The following is a 21136-nucleotide window of genomic DNA, read 5'->3' as shown; positions in this document are numbered from 1 at the left end:
TAAACTATATTAATCTATTAGGTCAACACATGGTCTAGTTAAAATCCAAGTGAAACTAAATTTGACTTTTCAAATATTTTTTAAAATGACTTTGTTATAATTTTTTTAAAAAATATATCTTAAAATAATATTATTTTAAATTGAATCACTTAATCTATGACTTGAATAGGTTTTATAAATATAATAGACACAAGTATAATATTAGTTTGATGAAGTCAACTCTCACTTGAGTTTTTTAAAACCTAAATCAAGTTAGGTTCCAGATTAACTTATCAATATTGAATCTAATTTAATAATACTGATTAAAACAAATAACATCGTAGAAAAAAAAATTGAATTGCATAAAAGCAATTAACCGAAAACTTGTATTCTTCTTATAAAGTAACCCAATGTCACTTTTTTTCTAAGGAAAAATATGAATAAAAGGTTAACGCTAGGAAGCTCACTTTGCATGACAATGATGGATATATAAGACTTGCTACTTTCTTTATGGAAATAACATGTGGAAAATCATGCCTTAATTTTGAAGACGATGGTAAAATCAAACAATATCATTGATAAAATAAATCACAAATGATAATATTTCTAAAATACTTCTTGTCATTGTCATTGTCATGTCAACAAGTCTTTTTTTATTATTATTTCTAAAGTATTTATCAATAGTTTTTGACAATCAACAAGTAAAAGATGAATGCAGTGTTAGATGGGTTTGTGAGACCATTGCTATCTGTATTTTTTCCACGATGTGGGTTAGTGGGATGGTCTTTAAGATAATCATCATCTGTATTTTTTCCACGATAGAGGCCAGTGGGATGGTCCATGAGACCATTTCTATCAAGCGTTTTTTGTTTTTTCTACGAGACGGGTCCATGAGACCATTGCCCCATAAGCTTGAGAAGGGGTAATATGCTTTAATTTCAATTTAGTGTATAAAAAAGAATTAAATGTTTAAGCATAAAAAATAAATCCCAAGAGTTAGAATGCAACCGCCGATTAGTTAATGGAAAATGGACCTTAGATTAATATATCACGCATCTTTCAATGGAAATTTAAATGCTTTACTAGCATTAGATACTCTCTTTCTCCAATATATTTTTCTTTTTTGTATTTTTTTCTGGTTATATTTATTTTTTTTATCAATACTCCTAATGTAAATTGCTATGCATTTTGAATCTTGAAGGATTGAGAGATGAGAGACAGAAGAAAAAAAAGACAAGATAGTTCAGAAAAAGAAGAAAGAACAATAATGAAAGACAGATGAGAGAACAAAAATGGAGCAATTTTTATTAACTAAATAAACTTTATAATTACTAATATTAAAATCAAAATATGTACATATTGCAAATATTTAAACATATATAGCTTAACAACATTAACCAACTCTTAATATCTTTCATTTTATATATATTAAAAGTAAATATTAAAACTTAGTTATAATTATTCTAACTAATTTATGTTTATTTTGGTATTGATATCTCCATCTATTTACAGCCGGAGAAAACAAACATCATTTTCTTTTATTGTCTTTTCTTGCTTGGAAAATAAGGAATACCAATATTCAGAGCTGTTTGAGTGCCATCCATTTTAGTATATTTTTATTTTTCTTATATAAGTATACCAATTTTTTTATATTATATCAATTAAATACTTTTTTCTTGTTTTCTTTGATGGTGTGACTTTGATCAAATGAAATTGAGTTTGAGTTTTCCTCCAGAATAAATAATTGTTTTGATGAATAAATAATTATCTCTCCATCAAGTTTTTGCCCCACCACTAAGATAGCTCACAAATTTGATCCATCTTTTGGTTTCTAATTCAATGGTTTTGGTTTGATTTATTTTCTGTCATTCTCTGAATATCTTTTTTTTATAGACTTTTCCTGGATATGCCCCGGTTGATACTGTGTTCCAAATAAAAATAAAAATAAAAATAAATTTAAATTTTTTATTTAATTTTTATTTATTTATTGATACTGATATCAAAAATATTTTTATATTGAATTGGATTTTAATAACATTGAATGAATCACAATTGAACAGTAGTAACGGATATGATTTTAATATAATTCATGTTTATATTTCCCAAGAACTCCATAATTCGATATTCACTCTTTCACATTGCCATCACCATTGATAAAAAAAAAAAAAAAAACCTGGACAGGTCTAGTAGATAGACGCAAGACCTTGTCAATTCAAGATTTTAAGTATTACAAAATCACATAGTAAAATAAAATTGAATTCCATAAAAGTAATGAACTGAAAAGTTGACCCCAAAGTCAAAGTCTTTTGTGGAAAAACATTGAATGAAAGGTTAACGCTAGCCAGCTATTTTGCAGTGTAAGATGGGTCCGTGAGACCATTAATGCTATCAATTGTTAATACGCTTTAATTTCAACTAGCTTAATTCTCCTTCTTTTGTTTTTATCATTCTTTAAATAACTATTTTAATATATTCTTCAATTATCATTAAAAAAATGTAACCACCGATTAATTATTGGAAATGCAATTAAATGCTTTATTATAATTGCTATGTATTATGAATTTTGATGGATTGAGAGATGGAAACTTGTGTTAGGAAGATATAATTATTAATATTAAATTCAAAATACATGTTGCAAATATTTAAACATTTCATGTGGTATATTTCAAAATACATATTGCAAATATTAAATTCATAATAATTATTTTGATAGATAAATAGTTTTTTTTATTTGATTGAAAAAAAACCCTTCATGTTATTATCACATGAAATTATTATACAATCATACATTGTATATAAATATCTAAATATTTTCTTATTCTCCTTTTATTATTATGTTCATTCATCATCATCAACTTCATTTGAATTTCTTAAAGTTCCTTTGAATTTGTATTTTTTATGACTTTTGAGCTTACAAGTTATTTTGATTGTTATTTATTTTATTTGAGATAATTTATGAAATTATATTATTTTTTTTCAATTTCATTTTCTTTCAACTTTTTAATTTGTAAGATTTGTTCCTTATTATTTTAATAAACTTGAAAGAAAATATTAATAAGTTATTTTAATATTGATTGGTATATTTCTTGTATTTAAAGAGAAAAGAGCTATGAATTTAATCTCAAAACTTGAAAACTTTCCAAAATATTATTTTATAGATTATTTATAGATTAAAAAATAATAGAGGGTGAAATTAAAAAAAAAACTATAAAGGGTTAACTCAATATAATCAAACCTCAAAAAACTATGCAATTTTTTATTCATGATAAAAAAAATAATTTTACTCTCAAAGCTTAATTCGTTGTTGTTTTTTAAGGATAGATTTATAATTATACAATTATAATGAATAGTAATATATGAATATATACACTTAAAGTTTAATTCTTTTTTTCATGGTAAGAACAAATTCATAATTATACAATTACAATAAATAATATAGATACGCACTAACATCACTTAATATTTTTGATAATGATAATAATTGATCAGCATTTATATTAAGATGGGGCTATTAATTCAGATGTTAATGGCATTAGTAACGATAGTGTTTTTGGAAGGATGGCTGCCTGATGGTTGCTTGAAAATATATGTTTTTTTTTAGTTTAAATTATTAAGATGGGGCTATTAATTCAGATGTTGATGGCATTCAGATGTTGATGGCATTATACTTTTTATTCAATAAACTATAATGCTAATAAAAACTCCTTTTGTTTTGAGAACAAAAAAAAATTACATAATTCAAAAAACATGTTTTACTTCTATAATTTTATTTATTGTTTCTTCTTGTTAATATTTATTTCTATTATCTTATAATTGAATAAAAATTTCCAAAATTTTCTTATAACAACGTTCGAGAAATATCACTAATTTTAATTATACCTAATTTGTGACAATAATATAGGTAAACTATAGATAAATTGAAGAAAATAGAACAAACTATAGTTTTAACTACCCACTAATTAATTCCTTGAGGAGGAAGAGTGGGAGATTCTCAATTTTTTGAAAGGCTACTATTGTACTATTTATCTTGGAAATTCTTTGAATTTATTCACACCAAATTTAAAATTTAGAGAAATTAAATCTATGATTTACTTATAAATAAATTTTATTGTTAATATTCTTATTACTCCATAGTTACTTTATATAAACCTTACATTTATTCGAGAAATCAATGTAAAAAACTTTATGGTTAGACACTAGTTTATCAAGTACTTAAATAATAAAAAAATCAATTAGAGTACTTGAATAAAAGAAGATATAAAGTATAAGTATTTTATATGTCTTTACTATTCAAAAGTTAAAAATAAAATAAAATCAATCTAAACTCATCTAAAAAAATTAACTGAACATCATCATCCTAATAATAAAATTAATGAAGATATTTTATTCATTAAATTTCATGAATATAAGTATTCAAATTGAAAATAAAATGTCCATGTTTCTGGTATTGATGTCTCCATCCATTTACAACTGGAGAAAAGAACGTCACCTGCTTTTATTGTTTCTTCTTACCTGCAAGATAAAGCGTGTGAATATTCAGAGCTATTTAAGTCCATCTATTTTAATAGATTTTCATTTTTCTTTGATGATATGACTTTGATCAAATGAAATTGAGTTCAAGTTTTGCTCTAGAATAAATAATTATTTTGATATATAAATAATTATCTCTCCATCAAGTTTTTGTCCCACCACTAAGATGGCTCACTACAGTGACAAATTTGGTCCATCTTTTGGTTTGATTTATTTTTTGTCATTCTCCTAATATCTTTGTTTTTTGATAGACTTTTCTCGGATATGCTCCGATTGGCCAAATAAAAATTGGATAAAATTTTATTTTTTTATTTAAAGTTATTTTTTATATATTTTTTAATTTTTTTAATATGCTGATATCAAAAATATTTTTTAAAAAATAAAAATTATATTATTTTAATATATTTTTAAGTAAAAAATACTTTAAAAAATAATAATTAATTTTTTTATTTGTTTTTTAGTTATATTTAATTTTTCATCAACATTCTTAACGTAAATTGCTATGTATTTTGAATCTCGAAGGATTAAGATATAAAATTTTATTTTTTTATTTTAAATTTTATTTTTTTATTAAATTGATATATTAATTTTATATTTTATAAAAATTGGATAAAATTTTATTTTTTTATTTAAAATTATTTTTTATATATTTTTTAATTTTTTTAATATGCTGATATCAAAAATATTTTTTAAAAAATAAAAATTATATTATTTTAATATATTTTTAAGTAAAAAATACTTTAAAAAATAATAATTAATTTTTTTATTTGTTTTTTAGTTATATTTAATTTTTCATCAACATTCTTAACGTAAATTGCTATGTATTTTGAATCTCGAAGGATTAAGATATAAAATTTTATTTTTTATTTTATTTTTTATTTTTTTATTAAATTGATATATTAATTTTATATTTTATAAAAATTGGATAAAATTTTATTTTTTTATTTAAAATTATTTTTTATATATTTTTTAATTTTTTTAATGTGCTAATATCAAAAATATTTTTTTAAAAATAAAAATTATATTATTTTAATATATTTTTAAGTAAAAAATACTTTAAAAAATAATAATTAATTTTTTTATTTGTTTTAGTTATATTTAATTTTTCATCAACATTCTTAACGTAAATTGCTATGTATTTTGAATCTCGAAGGATTAAGATATAAAATTTTATTTTTTTATTTTAAATTTTATTTTTTTATTAAATTGATATATTAATTTTATATTTTATAAAAATTGGATAAAATTTTATTTTTTTATTTAAAATTATTTTTTATATATTTTTTAATTTTTTTAATGTGCTAATATCAAAAATATTTTTTTTAAAATAAAAATTATATTATTTTAATATATTTTTAAGTAAAAAATACTTTAAAAAATAATAATTAATTTTTTTATTTGTTTTAGTTATATTTAATTTTTCATCAACATTCTTAACGTAAATTGCTATGTATTTTGAATCTCGAAGGATTAAGATATGGGAGACAAAAAAAGAAAGAGAGACAAGGCAGTTCAAAAAAAGAAAAAAAAAAAGAACAATAGTGAGAGAGAGGAGAGAACAGAAGTGGAGCAACTAAATAAACTTTATAATTACTAATATTAAATTCAAAATATGTACATATTACAAATATTTAAACATATAATGTGGTTTAATAGAAATGATTTTTTAAAACATATATAGCTTAACAATTAATCAACTCTTAATATCTTTCATTTTATATATATTAAAAGTAAGTATTAAAATCTATTATATTAATTTGTGAATGTATTAACTCGGATGTGAATTATATTTTTAAAATGTTTTTTTTTTAATCTATACACTACAACTAACTTAAGAAAGTCATGTTCATCAGGATCATAGAGTACAAAAGAAAATATTGAATTGCATAAAAATAATTAACCGAAACTTATATTCCTAAACGTTGACCCAAGTTAAGTCATCTTTTGGAAAAACATGAATAAAAGGTTAATGCAAGGCACCCCAAGTCAAGTCTTCTCTATGGATTCTTAATTTGTCCTCGAGAAAGAGTCACCATCCTTGACTAAAATACTATATTGAATAGAAGTAGCATATTGAAAAAACAAATTTTGCTGCTGACTTTTTTTAGAGTTTTAGCTCCAAATCTACCGTATTCGACAGAAAGATATATCAATGGGTTAGATTGTATATAAATTGAAAAACTAATTAAGTTTTTTATCGAAATAAGTTTAAGGATGCACCTCTAATTATATTAATATAATATATTTAAAAAAATTCCCTAAACTACTGTATTTCTCCAACAGCGAAAATATATGGTGGCAATCCTCCAATCTCAAGAGTACACGAAATAAGTATTTTAGAAGTACTTAGCCGTCATGCATGTTTTTTTCCTCAGGATGGGTCCGACAGACAATCACCATCATGCATTTATGAGTTCGTGAGACCATTTCCAACCATCATGCGTTTTTTCCTCAATAATTGAGAAACAAATTAAAAAAACTATAGTTTTAATAGCAAGCTAGAAATATCACTAGTTTTAACTATTCGAAAATAATTTGTGAAAATAAAGATATTTTATTTTATCAGATTTCATAAAAATAAATATTCAAATTAAAAAAAAAACAATTATTATCCAAGTTTTTGGTATTAATATCTCCATCCATTTACAGAATACCACCACCTATTTTTATTGATTTCTCTTGCTTAGAAGATAAGATATATGAACTTTTAGAGGTATTCGAGTGCCATTTATTCTAGTATATTTTATTTTTTTATAGGTTTTATAAGTATAATGAGAGGAAAAAAAATAAATAAAGCAGTCCCCAAAAATAGTACAAAAAAAAACAATAGTGAGAGATAGATAAGAGAACAGATGTGGATCAGTTTTTATTAACTAAATAAACTTATATTATAAAGTTATAATTATTAATATTAAATTCAAAATACATACACATTGCACATATTTAAATATGTTAAGTGGTTTAATAAATTAGATTTTGACTAGATTGACTAGGTTGTGGATTGATTTATTTAGAGATTAACTTTTCAATCTTGAATTTAATTTAATAATGCTGATTAAAACAAACAACATCGTAGAAAAAAATAATTGAATTACATAAAAGCAATTAACCGAAAACTTGTATTCTTCTTATAAAGTAACCCAATGTCAGTTTTTTTTTTTTATTTATTTATGAAAAAATATGAATAAAAGGTTAACACTAGAAAGCTCACTTTGCAGGACAATGATGGATACATAAGACTTGCTACTTTCTTTACGGAAATGAACAACAAATGATAATATTTCTAAAATACGTCTTGTTATTGTTGTCGCACGTCAAAAAATCAGCGCGCGGTGTCGGCTGGCGATTTTTCATTTGTCGTTTTGATTTGATTCGTTAGAGTCGCCACCTAGTATTTAATTGAGGGCTACTAGGAAACCCGGGTGTACTGGTCTCGTCAGAGATTCACGGGTAAGGGACTGGTTGTGGTTAGGGAAGGTATTAGCCCCCCTAACGCACCCTACCTGAGGTAAGCTGCTTCGTGGACTTAATGTGTTTTAAAAATAAAATTTTAGCCCAATTCTAAGGCTTTGATAAATCAGTTATTAGTTCCCAAAATATATGTAGACACATGTTCTACATTTTTAAGGGAGTACAACATGATTTTTATCTGTCCTTTAGATATTTGTGCATATAAATTAAAAATATTAAATTCATTTTTTTTTATTCAATAACATACATAAAAAAATATAAAAAACACACATACACTTTCACTATATTTTTCTTTTTCTTTTCTTTTCTTTTTCGTTCTTTTTTTGTTACATCAACATTACAAATTATAAAAAAGTCAACTAAACAAAAAAAAACATTAAACAATTTTTACAATTACAAAATTAGCCCTAAAACAATCGGAAATTACAGGGATAGCCCTCTACAGTTGGAACAGTGTCAGGGAAGTTTTCTGGGGCGGGAACAGTGCTGGGACAATGGTGGCGCGTTGCTCCACGCGCGCACCGTCACTGGTGGCGCGTGAACCCACGCGCCACCGCTGGAACTCCAAAACAACAGGGGGTCAGTCGCGGCTTCCCCTCTTCTTCCCCTCACCGGCAGTGAGAATCACTGTCACCTGCAAAAGGAAAAAAAACACACAAGGCAGTCGGTTTTAATGTCTTCTTCCTTGTTTTCGGATCTGTCTCTCTTTTTCTCCGTTTGGGCAGATCTGTTCGTTTCTTTTTCTTTCCTAATCTCCTCTATTTCAGGTGGTTGCCGGCTTCTTCTCCCTTGTTTCGGGTGGTAGATCGGGCGACTGTGTCTCGGTGGCTGTGGGCGTGGCGGTTCTTGTGGTCAGCCGGGTGAAGCTGCGATGGAGAGGGGATGGCTGTCCGATCTTCACTCCTCTTGGCAGATCTAGTGGGTGTCGGTGCTGTGGGTAGAGGGCGCCGGTGAAGAGCTGAAATGGCAGGGGGGTCCTTGGCTCGGTTCTGAAAACAACAACCAAGGACCCCGAGGGACGGCAGCTTTTCTGTTGGCTGGAAGAGGGGAGCCTGGTGAGGTGGAGAGGTGAGGTTCAGGAGCTGCGAAGAGCAGAGGGAGGCAGGGAGGCTTGCGTCCAGCGGCTGAGGAAGAAGAAAATCCAAAAGGGAGGGGCTCTGTGGGTTTCAGAGATGGAGTGTTCGGGTGGCTGGTCTGAAGATGGCTGGGCTGCTGCTTGTGCCGGCTGCTGAGGGGAAGAAGATGAGAGGAAAAAAATCAAGGGGAAAGGGCCGGCTGTGCAGTTGAGGGAGTAGAGAAGAAAATCCAGGGGGGAGATGTCAGGGGCAGACGTGAGGCTTGTGGCTGGTCTGCTGTGAGGGTGGAGAGGCAGAGGTGGAAGGCTGAAATGGCAGGGGAAATGGCGATGAGAGGGGCAGGGCTGATGATGGCTGTGAGAGAAGGAAGTGAGATTGGGGAGCCGTGGGCCCCTGCCCACGGCTGTCAGGAAGAAGAAAAATCTGGGACTATCCCCCCCCTCTGGTGTGTAGCTGGAGATGACAAGAAATAGGGGTTCCTCCTTGTGAGGAGGGACCTTCATTGTCGGCTGGAAATCAGGAAAAGAAGACCCTGGGTGGGGGCTGAGTCCCTGATTTTCAGCCGAAAGAAAGGGATCAAATGGTCTTGGGCCAGGGGGAACGGCTAGTTTCGGGTGAAGAAAAAAAGTTTTTTTTTTTGTTTTTTATTTTTGTTTTTTTTTTTGTGTTGCCTCCCCCTCTGATATTCAAAATTCCCTATGCATAGGTAAATAATTGTTTGGGCCTCAAAATTGATTCCTCAACTTTTTTTTTTTGTAAAATTTGATTTTTCTTAATTTTTTTGTATTTTTTGAAAACGAGCAATATCAACGTCGACTCAATGAAGAAAATCAATGATTTTTTAAAAATAACGCGTTAAAAGTTGAACGCGTTCGAAAGACCTTTGAAATTTTAAATTCTTTTTAGACGACGCTGAAAATGCTAAAAACGATGCAAATATATTAAAAATGTATTTTTTGGGTTTTCAATGTTTTTCGCTATTTTTGAATTTTTCTGAAAATTTATCAAAACATGGGTCAAAAATTGGGTAGCAACAATTGTCATGACAATAAGTCTCTTCTTTTTTCTTTCTATAGTTCTTATCAATCTATTTTTTGTAACATAGTCAACACGTAAGATTGATAGGAATTTGCAGTGTGAGATGAGTTTGTGAGACTATTGCCATTTGTATTTTTTTTCACGATATAGGCTAGCAGGATGGTCCATGAAACCATTGCTATCAAGTGTTTTTTGTTTTTTCTACGAGACGGGTCCATGAGACCATTGCCCCATAAGCTTGAGAAGGGGTAATATGCTTTAATTTCAACATTAATCAATAACTCTTAATATCTTTCATTTTATATATATTAAAAGTAAATATTAAAACCTATTATATTAGTTAGTTATAATTATTCTAACTAATTCATATTTATTTTGATATTGATATCCCCATCCATTTATAGTTAGAGAAAAAAATATTACCTGTTTTTATTTTCTCTTCTTGTCTAAAAGATAAGGTATGTGAACATTCAGAGTTATTCAAGTGCCAATCATTTTAGTAGATTTATTTTTATATCAATTAAATATTTTATTCTTGTTTTCTTTGATGGAGTAACTTTGATCAAAAGAAAATGAGTTTGGGTTTTCCTCCAGAATAACTAATTCATATTTATTTTGGTATTGATGTCTCCATCTATTTATAGCTGGAGAAAAGAACATTACTTGCTTTTATTGTTTCTTCTTGCTTGGAAGATAAGATATATGAATATTCAAGCTGTTTGAGTGCCACTCATTTTAGTAAATTTTTATTTTTCTTATATTAGTATACCAATTTTTTTATTATTATATTAATTAAATACCTTTTTTCTTGTTTTCTTTGATGGTATGACTTTGATCAAATGAAATTGAGTTTGGGTTTTCCTCCAGAATAAATAATTGTTTTGATGAATAAATAATTATCTCCCCATCAAGTTTTTGCCCCACTACTTTGATGGCTCATTGTAGAGACAAATTCGGTCCATCTTTTGGTTTCAAATTCCATGGCTTTGGTTTGATTTATTTTCAGTCATTCTCCGAATATCTTTGTTTCTTGATAGACTTTTCCTGGATATGCCCTAGATGGTATTGTTTTTCAAATAAAAATCAGATAAAATTTGATTTTTTTATTTAAAATTATTTATATATATATATATATATATATTTATTGAATTTTTTTAATATTATGATATTAAAAGTATTTTTTTAAAAAAATAAAAAATATATTATTTTAATTTATTTTCAAATAAAAATACTTCAATTATTATCCAACTTTAAATCTAACTTGAATTCAGCTTGTCGTTGTTAACTATTTGATTTTCACTATAATTAATTGCTTTATCACGTTGACGCCAGCAGTCAACAACTATCTTACATTCCCTTGGCATCGAATTCCATGCCTTTGCAAAATATCAAAGGCTCCAGTGCCTCTCTAGTAATAATTAATTTTATTTTCCCCCAAATACATGTTTTAATTATTTATCGAAATAATTAATTTAATTACACCAAAAAAACAAAAAAAATAGATGCAGCTACCATACAATTCCACAATTAATTGTTTTTTCGATTGGATAACTCTTGAATCATCAAGTAGTGAAACACAAGAAGAATCAAGAAAATAAAGAATAATCAAAGTGCAATGTGAGATCGGTTCGTAAGAGTCAGTGAGACCATAATATATATATATATATATATATATATATATATATATATATATATATATATATATTTGTATTTGTATTTGTTTTCTAGTCATATTTAATTTTTCATCAAGTAATTAATATGTATAATTAAATGGGTATAATTCTTAACGCTAAATGCTATGTATTTAGAATTTTGATGGATTGAGACAACAAAAATGGACCAGTTTTTATTAACTAAATAAACTTATTTTAGGAAGCTATAATTATTAATATTAAATTCAAAATACATATTGCAAACTCTTAAACATATCATTTGGTTGATAGAAATTATTTTTATAAACATATGTGACTTAACATCATTAATCAAAAACTTATAATATCTTTCATTTTATATATATTAAAAGTAAATATTAAAACCTATTATATTATTAATTCGGATGCGAATTATAATTCTAAACTGTTTTTAAAAAATTCTCTATATACTATAAAAGTCATCTTCTTCGGACCATACAGTACCCAAAAAATAAAAAATAAAGAATTGCATGAAAGTAATCAACCGCAACTTATATTCCTTCTTGAAACGTTGACCCCGAATCAAAGTCTTTAAAAAAAATAAAAATAAAAACATGAATAAAAGGTTAATGCTATGAGCTTACTTCCCATTTCCTTGAAAATAATGGATACAGAAAAGTTGCTCCTTTCTTTCCAGAGATTATTAGTATATTTGCACGTATATTAACTTTTTAAATGTTAAAAAAATATTAAAAGTATTAAAGAATGTTTTAACTTTTTTGGTAGCTATGTCTGATTAATTTTTTTATAATTTTTTTTATTTTTTATAAAAAAATAATATTTAAATTATTCTTTAAGTATTCTATATAATTTTTTTATAAGTGTTTTTTATTCTTTTATAAAAATAAATTTATATTATACTTAAAGCATCCTAAACAGAAATTTTAATTAACTATTTAAAAAAAAATAAAAGAATAAAAACACTTGTGGAGCAAAAGCATAAGAGTTCTATATTCCAAGGTTAAAATAGTAATTTTACTATAAAAAAGTGGAATGACAAATATAATCTCATACAATATATTAAAGATAATTGTACCATGACAAAAAGATAATCTTATCCTTTTTTTTTGCAAGAACAAATTCATAATTATACAATTATAATGAATAGTAATTTATGAATAGATCCGCACTAACATAACTGGGAGCTTTAGTGTTTTTGATAATGATAATAAGTGATCAGCATTTATATTAAGATGGGGCTATTAATTCAAATGTTGATGGTGTTCGTAACGATGGTTTTCTTGGAAGGATGACTGCCTCTTGGTTGCTTGAAAATATATTTTTAAATTTTTTTTTTAATTATTATAGTTTTATAGAAAATTTTTTATTATTCTTACTTTTTATTCAATAAACTATAATGCTAATAAAAACTCCTTTTGTTTGAAAAAAAAATTACATAATTCAAAAAATATATTTTTCTTTTATAATTTTATCTACTATTTCTTTTTTTAATATTTGTTTTTAATATCTTATAATTGAATAAAAATTTCCAAAATTTTCTTATAACAGCGTGCGAGAAATATCACTAGTTTTAACTATCCCTAATTGATGACAATAGTATAGGTAAAACTATAGACAAAGTGAAGAAAATAGAACTTTTAACTACCCACTAATTAATTCCTTGAGGAGGAAGAGTGGGAAATTCTCAATTTTTTGAAAGGCTAATATTACACTATTTATCTTGAAAATCTCTTGATTTAAGATAATAAAATATAATTTTAAATAAAAAAAACTTTCAAAAATAATGCTAGCCAAATTTAAATACCATTAAGATGAGGTAACACTCCCTTTTTGATTCGGCTCGCCTACCGTTCAAATAGAATTTTCAAAAGAATTCAGCTAAATTGCCAAATAGAATTTTCAAATCTAAATTGAATTCAGCTTGTCGTTGTTAACTATTTCATTTTCACTATAATTAAAAAAAAAAAAAACAAATAGATCCAACAACCACGCCATTCCACAATTAATTTTTTATATTATAATTTAGTGTTATGTTAATCAGGCAACATTTAATTACCATGGTATAAAATTCAAAAATAGTGGGAACAGAAAAACATGTTTTTATGTATTTTTTATTTTAAAATTATAAATTTTGCTCTAATTTCACTCTAAGACTATTGTAAGAAAATATTTATTTTAAATTTATCTATATTTTTAAAGTTAAAAAATTAAAAATAAAATAAAATCAATTCAAACCCATCTAAAAGGAGTTATTTAAAAGGAGTTAACTGTGATGTCATTATTTTATAACAAAACTAATAAAGATATTTTATTAACCATTTTGTAAAATCAAAAGTTTTTAAATAAAATAAATATATTGCCCCGTAAGCTTGAGAAAGAATAATATGTTTTAATTTCATCTTGTATAAAAAAATCTCAATTTAGTGTGTTAGAATGCATCGACCACTAATTAATGAACAATCGACCTTAGATTAATATATTATCATTTTTTATTGTATTTGTTTTCTAGTCATATTTAATTTTTCATCAAGTGATTAATATGTATAATTCAATTTTGAGTTTGCTCCTTGAAATTTCTCAATTTCATGTTCAAAGTTTAGTCTGTAACAATCGCCTTCTATATCCATTTATATAAATAATAGTAACACAGAATTATATGAATAAATATCAGTGTTGTTTTTAAGATTCAAGGATAAAAGTGTTTCTTTTGTAAGACTATAACATCCATGTTTAACCTTTTTTTTTTCGATTCATTTTTTTTAATTTTACTTTTTTATAAAAAAATAAAAATTAAATGGTCTTTGATTATAAATAAATCATCAAAAATTAAATTAAAAAATATAAAATTTTATATAATCCATCGACCAATATTATTCGAGAAAACAGTGAGGCCTTGCGAAGTAAAAAAATCCACGCAAGCAATACTTAATAATATCAAAACAAAAACGAAAGGGATTGTGATGAAGAGTTGGGTCTGTTAGACCATTGCCATCATCCATTTTTCCATGAATGGGCCCGTTGGATGGTGCCAGCGTGCATTTTTTCCCCCATGAGGTGGGTCCGAGAGAACATTTCCATCATGTATTTTTTTCTTAAAAGATATTCAGATTAAAAATATTATAAAAAAAAAGTACTATAATTTTCATGCTTCATCCGTTTATATAAATAAAGAGTCACAGAATATATATGAATAAATCTCAGAGTTTTTTTTAAGTTTATATAAAATATTTCATTCTCATCCAAAAAATATTAAAAAGTAAGAAAGAAAAGACAACTTAATAAAAATAAAAACAGAAAATATGACAAAATTTGAGAGAATTAATTCTTCTAGAAATCCTAAAATTCTATTCACTTAATTCTCATTCATCAACAATAACTAATATTTAAAGAAGTGATCAGTAGTGTTAAAAAAAAAAACTTGTCATGTTTCTTTTAAGATATTCAGATTAAAAGTATTATATAAAAAAACAAAGAGATTATATATATTGAACAAAAATGTTAAATGAATGAATTTAGATATTATGAATTATGTATTAAAATAAAATAAAAAAAAGTTGTTTTTAAAATATTTTTTTTAAATTAATTTTAATATCAATATATCATAATGATAAAAAAATATATAAAAGATAATTTGAAACAAAAACATTATTTAAAAAAAACACGATTTCAAATTTATTTATTTTTTAAAAACATTATATAAAGATATTTTTTAAAATTAATGAGATTTTTTTTAATTTATTTAGCTTAAGAAAGTCATGAACATTGAATTATATATATTTATTCTCCACGAGGGGATGTGTCCGTTGCCATCATGCAGTGTTTTTTCCACGGCATGGGTCCGTGAAGTCCTCTATAAAAGCCTTAACCTCCTCGCTGCCATTCGCAACAATTAATATTGTAATAGTTGATATTAAGATGGGGCTGTTCCTTCAGGTGTTGACGGTGTTAGTGATAACGGTTTCCCTGCAAGGATGGCTGCCTCGTGGTTGCTTGGAGGAAGAGAGGATCGCTCTGTTGCACCTCAAAGATTCTCTTAACTATCCCAACGGCACCTCCCTTCCCTCCTGGAGAATAGCCCACGCCAACTGTTGTGATTGGGAACGTATTCGGTGCAACAGCAGTACAGGTCGAGTCACCTTACTCGATCTTGGGGGCACAAGGAATGAGGAGCTGGGAGATTGGTACTTAAATGCCTCCTTGTTTCTTCCTTTCCAACAACTCAACCGTCTCATCTTGTGGAATAATCGCATAGCTGGTTGGGTTGAGAAGAAAGGTTTGCTCTCTTAAGTATTACAAAATATTTATTTTAGTTTTATTTTTTTAGAATTAATCAAATAAGGTGTTGTTTAATTAGTACTATCATTTTGGAAGAAAATAGAAAGCACATTTAATTAGTAAAAAGGAGTAATTTGTTTAATTCCTTACATTATTAATATAATTATTTTGAGGGTGAAATGCAGCTTTACCTGTAAATGCATATTCATAACGAACACTAAGCCAGTGATGATGGAAGCAATGGGCAAGTAGTAAATTATAATCTTTCTTTCAACCTCTTTACATGAATTCATCGTACCAATTACATGCCTCTTCATCAATAATAATTCAGTTACTCCAATAATATCTTTTTTTATTATTATTCTTCACATGAAGTCTTTATTTATTTATTTTTTATTTGTTTATATAGGTGGTTATGAGTTACAGAAATTGAGCAATTTGGAGATCCTTGACTTGGAATATAATAGCTTCAATAACAGTATTCTATCATTTGTGGAGAGGCTTCCGTCTCTTAAATCACTGTATTTAGATTATAATAGACTTGAGGGGTTAATAGATTTGAAAGGTTAGTTTTTTAATATACTACTATTTTTATAAATATTAAATTTAATTAACACAATTATCTATTAAACACAATTAATGAGTATTGTATTCATTTATTTTTTTTATATAAATATCAAGAATCTCTGAGCAGCTTGGAGGAATTGAGACTGGGCGGCAACAATATTACCAAATTGGTAGCCTCAAGAGGTAATAATTAGCAACACATTCACATTACCTACCTGGCTGGTAGCATCATGAAGATAATATTAATTATTCTTGTTTCTTCCCTAACTAACTTGCAGGTCCAAACAACTTGAGGACTCTATCCCTGTATAATATCACAACCTATGGAAGTAGCTTCCAGTTACTACAATCATTACGAGCATTCCCAAACCTCACGACACTTGATCTGAGCTCCAATGATTTTAGAGGAAGAACATTAGGTGACGGTAAGTTATGTTAAATATATAGTGATGTTTATATATTTGGGTTTAAATGAAAAATTCAATTTGCTACTTTTGAAAGAACAGGGTTGCAAAATTTAAGCTCATTGGAAATGTTGTATCTGGACGATTGTTCTCTAGATGAACACTCTCTTCAAAGCCTTGGAGCACTGCCTTCTCTAAAAAATCTGTCATTGCGAGAACTTAATGGCACTGTACCTTCTGGAGGTAAATTAATAAATTTCAACTTCACTGTTACTTATCATTGATCATTTTATTTCTCTCTATACCAGCTACAATTAGGTGTTTGTATAGATTTCCTCTTTTATGTTTTGCAACCTACTAAACAAGTCTTGGAGAGACAATTAAATCTCAAATTTAGAAATTAACTCAATTGAAATTTTTATTATTTTAAAATTCTACTATCCATTTAATATAAATAATATTTCAATTTAATTTTGCCCCTCTCTCAACACCATTTCAGTGTAATGTAATTAAAATGATAACATAAATAATAATATAACTTCATATATAGAGAGTGCTATTTTTAGGAAGAGAATAAATTAACAATGATGTATTTTTATTTTAGGGTCACACATATAAAAAAACCTTATATTAATTGGACAATACAATTTCTACACTTACCTGATGTTTTTTTATTTTTTTAGCCATGATTAATAAGTAAGGTAATTAGTAACACATTCACATTACCTACCTGGGTGGTAACATCATGAAGATAATATTAATTATTCTTGTTTCTTCCCTAACTAACTTGCAGGTCCAAGCAGCTTGAGTACTCTATCCCTAAATAATATAACAACCTATGGAAGTAGCTTCCAGTTACTACAATCATTAGAAGCATTCTCAAACCTCACGACACTTTTTCTACAGTACAATGATTTTAGAGGAAGAATATTAGGTGACGGTAAGTTATATTACATATATAGTGATGTTTATATATTTGGGATTAATTCAAAAATTCAATTTGCTATTTTTAAACAAACAGAGTTGCAAAATTTGAGCTCCTTGAAAGAGTTGTATTTGGATGGTTGTTCTCTAGATGAACACTCCCTTCAAAGCCTTGGAGCACTGCCTTCTTTAAAAAGTCTATCATTATATGCTCTTAGCAGTACTGTACCTTCTGGAGGTAAATTAACAAATTCCAACTTCACTATTACTTATCATTGATCATTTTATTTCTCTCTATACCTGCTACAATTAGGTGTCTGTATAGATTTCCTCTTTTATGTTTTAACAACCTATTAAACAAGTCTTGGAGAGACAATTAAATCTCAAATTTAAAAATTAATTCAATTGAAATCTTTATTATTTTAAAATTCTACCATCCATTTAATATAAATAATATTTCAATTTAATTTTGCCCCTCTCTCAACACCATTTCAGTGTAATGCAATTAAAATGATAACATAAATAATAATATAACTTCATATATAGAGAGTGCTATTTTTAGGAGGAGAATAAATTAACAATGGTGTATTTCTATTTTTGGGTCAAACATATAAAAAAAACCTTCTATTAATTGGACAATACAATTTCTACACTTACCTGATGTTTTTTTATTTTTTTAGCCATGATTAATAAGTAATGAATTATTTCTAATTTTAGTTCCTTCTACACTAATATAATTTCTTGGTTAATTGATCATGACAGGCTTCCTTGATCTCAAGAACTTGGAATACTTGGATTTGAGTTCCAATACTCTCAATAATAGCATCTTCCAAGCCATAGGAACGATGACCTCTCTTATAACATTGAAATTGGAGGGTTGCAGTCTAAATGGCCAAATACCTAGAACCCAAGGTAAGGTTGATCACTCTTATTCTCTCTTTAGATTATGTATTTTCCATTAGACACTCAAAGTTTTAAATTTTCATAAATTATAATGTGATCAGGCCTATGTGACTTAAATCATCTCCAAGAGCTAGATGTGAGTGACAATGATCTTAGTGGTGTCTTGCCTTCATGTCTGGCAAATCTGACTTCCCTTCAACAACTCTCTCTCTTTTACAATCACTTGAAGATTCCTATGTCATTGAGCTCATTATACAACCTTTCAAAACTCAAGTATTTTGATGGATCAGGTAATGAAATATTCGCAGAAGAAGATGATCATAATCTGAGCCCAAACTTCCAGTTAGAGTCCCTCTATTTGAGCGGTATTGGACAAGGTGGTGCATTTCCTAAATTCCTTTACCATCAGTTCAGCCTGCAATCTTTGGATCTTACAAACATCCAAATAAAGGGAGAGTTTCCAAATTGGTTGATTGAGAACAACACATACCTACAAGAACTTTATTTAGAAAACTGTTCTCTTTTGGGTCCATTCTTGTCGCCAAAAACTTCTCGTGTGAATTTGTCAATCCTAAGTATATCCATGAATCACTTCCAAGGCCAAATCCCTTCAGAAATTGGAGCTCGTTTGCCAGGGTTAGAAGTTTTATTTATGTCTGACAATGGTTTCAATGGAAGCATTCCTTTCTCGTTGGGTAACATTAGCTCGCTGCAAGGGTTAGACCTGTCCAACAACATTTTGCAAGGGCAGATCCCTGAAAGGATATGGAATATGTCTTCTCTTGAATTCTTGGACTTATCAGGGAACAATTTCTCTGGTCGTTTACCACCTAGATTCGGCATTTCTTCAAATTTGAGATATGTTTATTTGTCTAGAAATAAGTTCCAAGGACCGATTACAATGTCATTTGATAACCCCACTGAGATATTGGCATTGGATCTTTCCCATAACAATTTAACTGGTACAATTCCAGAATGGATTGACAGGCTATCTAACTTGAGATTTCTACTCTTGAGTTATAACAATCTTGAAGGTGAAATCCCATTTCAATTATCCAGGTTGGACCAATTAACCTTGATTGATCTTTCTCACAATCACCTTTCTGGTAACATCCTCTCTTGGATGATATCTACTCATCCTTTCCCACAACAATACAATTCTCATAGTTCTATGTCCTCATCACAACAATCCTTCGAGTTTACAACGAAGAATGTATCCCTTTCTTATAGAGGCAGCATTATCCAGTACTTCACGGGAATTGATTTTTCATTCAACAATTTCACAGGAGAGATTCCTCCTGAAATTGGAAACCTCAGTATGATCAAGGCATTGAACCTTTCGCACAACAGTTTGACCGGACCAATTCCACCAACATTTTGGAACTTGAAGGAAATAGAGAGCTTGGATCTTTCCTACAACAAATTGGATGGAGAAATCCCACCTCGACTTATTGAACTATTTTCTCTAGAAGTTTTTAATGTGGCTCACAATAATTTGTCCGGTAAGATTCCTGCGAGAGTTGCACAGTTTGCCACGTTTGATGAGAGTTGCTACAAGGACAACCCTTTTCTTTGTGGAGAACCGCTACCCAAAATATGTGGTGCGGCTATGCCACCATCACTAACGCCAACTTCAACGAACAATAAAGATAATGGTGGCTTCATGGATATGGAGGTTTTCTATGTGACCTTTTGGGTTACATACATCATGGTGTTGCTAGTGATAGGAGCAGTTCTATACATAAATTCATATTGGCAACGAGCTTGGTTTCACTTTATTGAGGTGAGCATCAATAATTGCTATTATTTTCTGGTGGACAATCTTCCCATTTTATCCAAGTTTGGGTTTTCATAGCCTTGATGGTACCAAGACTTGGTGCATCGTTGTGTATTCTAGTTTTAAGATTTAAACAAGTTTAAAAACATGCTTAAGCGATGTTGTATTAATTTATACAGTTCCATTTGGTTTTGTGGGTTTTTATACAGTGGAGCTTTTTAATTCCATGAGTTTTTACTTCCCTTGTATATTACATTATTACTTGATTTTGATGGATGATCAATTCAAATTTACAACACAAATATCCAAAAATATTTAATATTAAAGGGAAGACATTACAACACAAATATCAATTCAAATTTATTTCACTGATTGTATATAAGCTTGTGAGCACTTACATAATTTGTTTGATCTACAACTTCAGTAACTGAGAGTATTGAGCTGTCTTAGATTGAGTTTCCCGGGCTAATATCAAAGGGCAATGTCGGGAACGAATCCCTTCAGGGCTGACCCTTGCCCATATGGCACTCCCCACTTGAA

At 28.0% G+C, this 21136-nt stretch overlaps 1 protein-coding gene across 1 annotated transcript in view; it reads left to right on the top strand.

Moving 5' to 3' along the window:
• LOC18101646 (receptor like protein 21) overlaps window positions 1–20799 on the top strand; it is a 246832-nt gene extending 226033 nt beyond the window's left edge. The window contains exon 13 of the mRNA XM_052446823.1: window positions 19879–20799. Coding sequence (XP_052302783.1) covers window positions 19879–20674 — 796 coding nt within the window. The 3' untranslated portion in view covers window positions 20675–20799. The remainder of the gene's footprint in view (window positions 1–19878) is intronic.
• Window positions 20800–21136: the final 337 nt, after the last annotated feature.

This window comes from Populus trichocarpa, chromosome 1 (genome assembly GCF_000002775.5).
Source record: "Populus trichocarpa isolate Nisqually-1 chromosome 1, P.trichocarpa_v4.1, whole genome shotgun sequence".
Classification (NCBI taxonomy): Eukaryota; Viridiplantae; Streptophyta; class Magnoliopsida; order Malpighiales; family Salicaceae; genus Populus; species Populus trichocarpa.
This window is presented reverse-complemented; position numbering and strand designations above follow the sequence as displayed.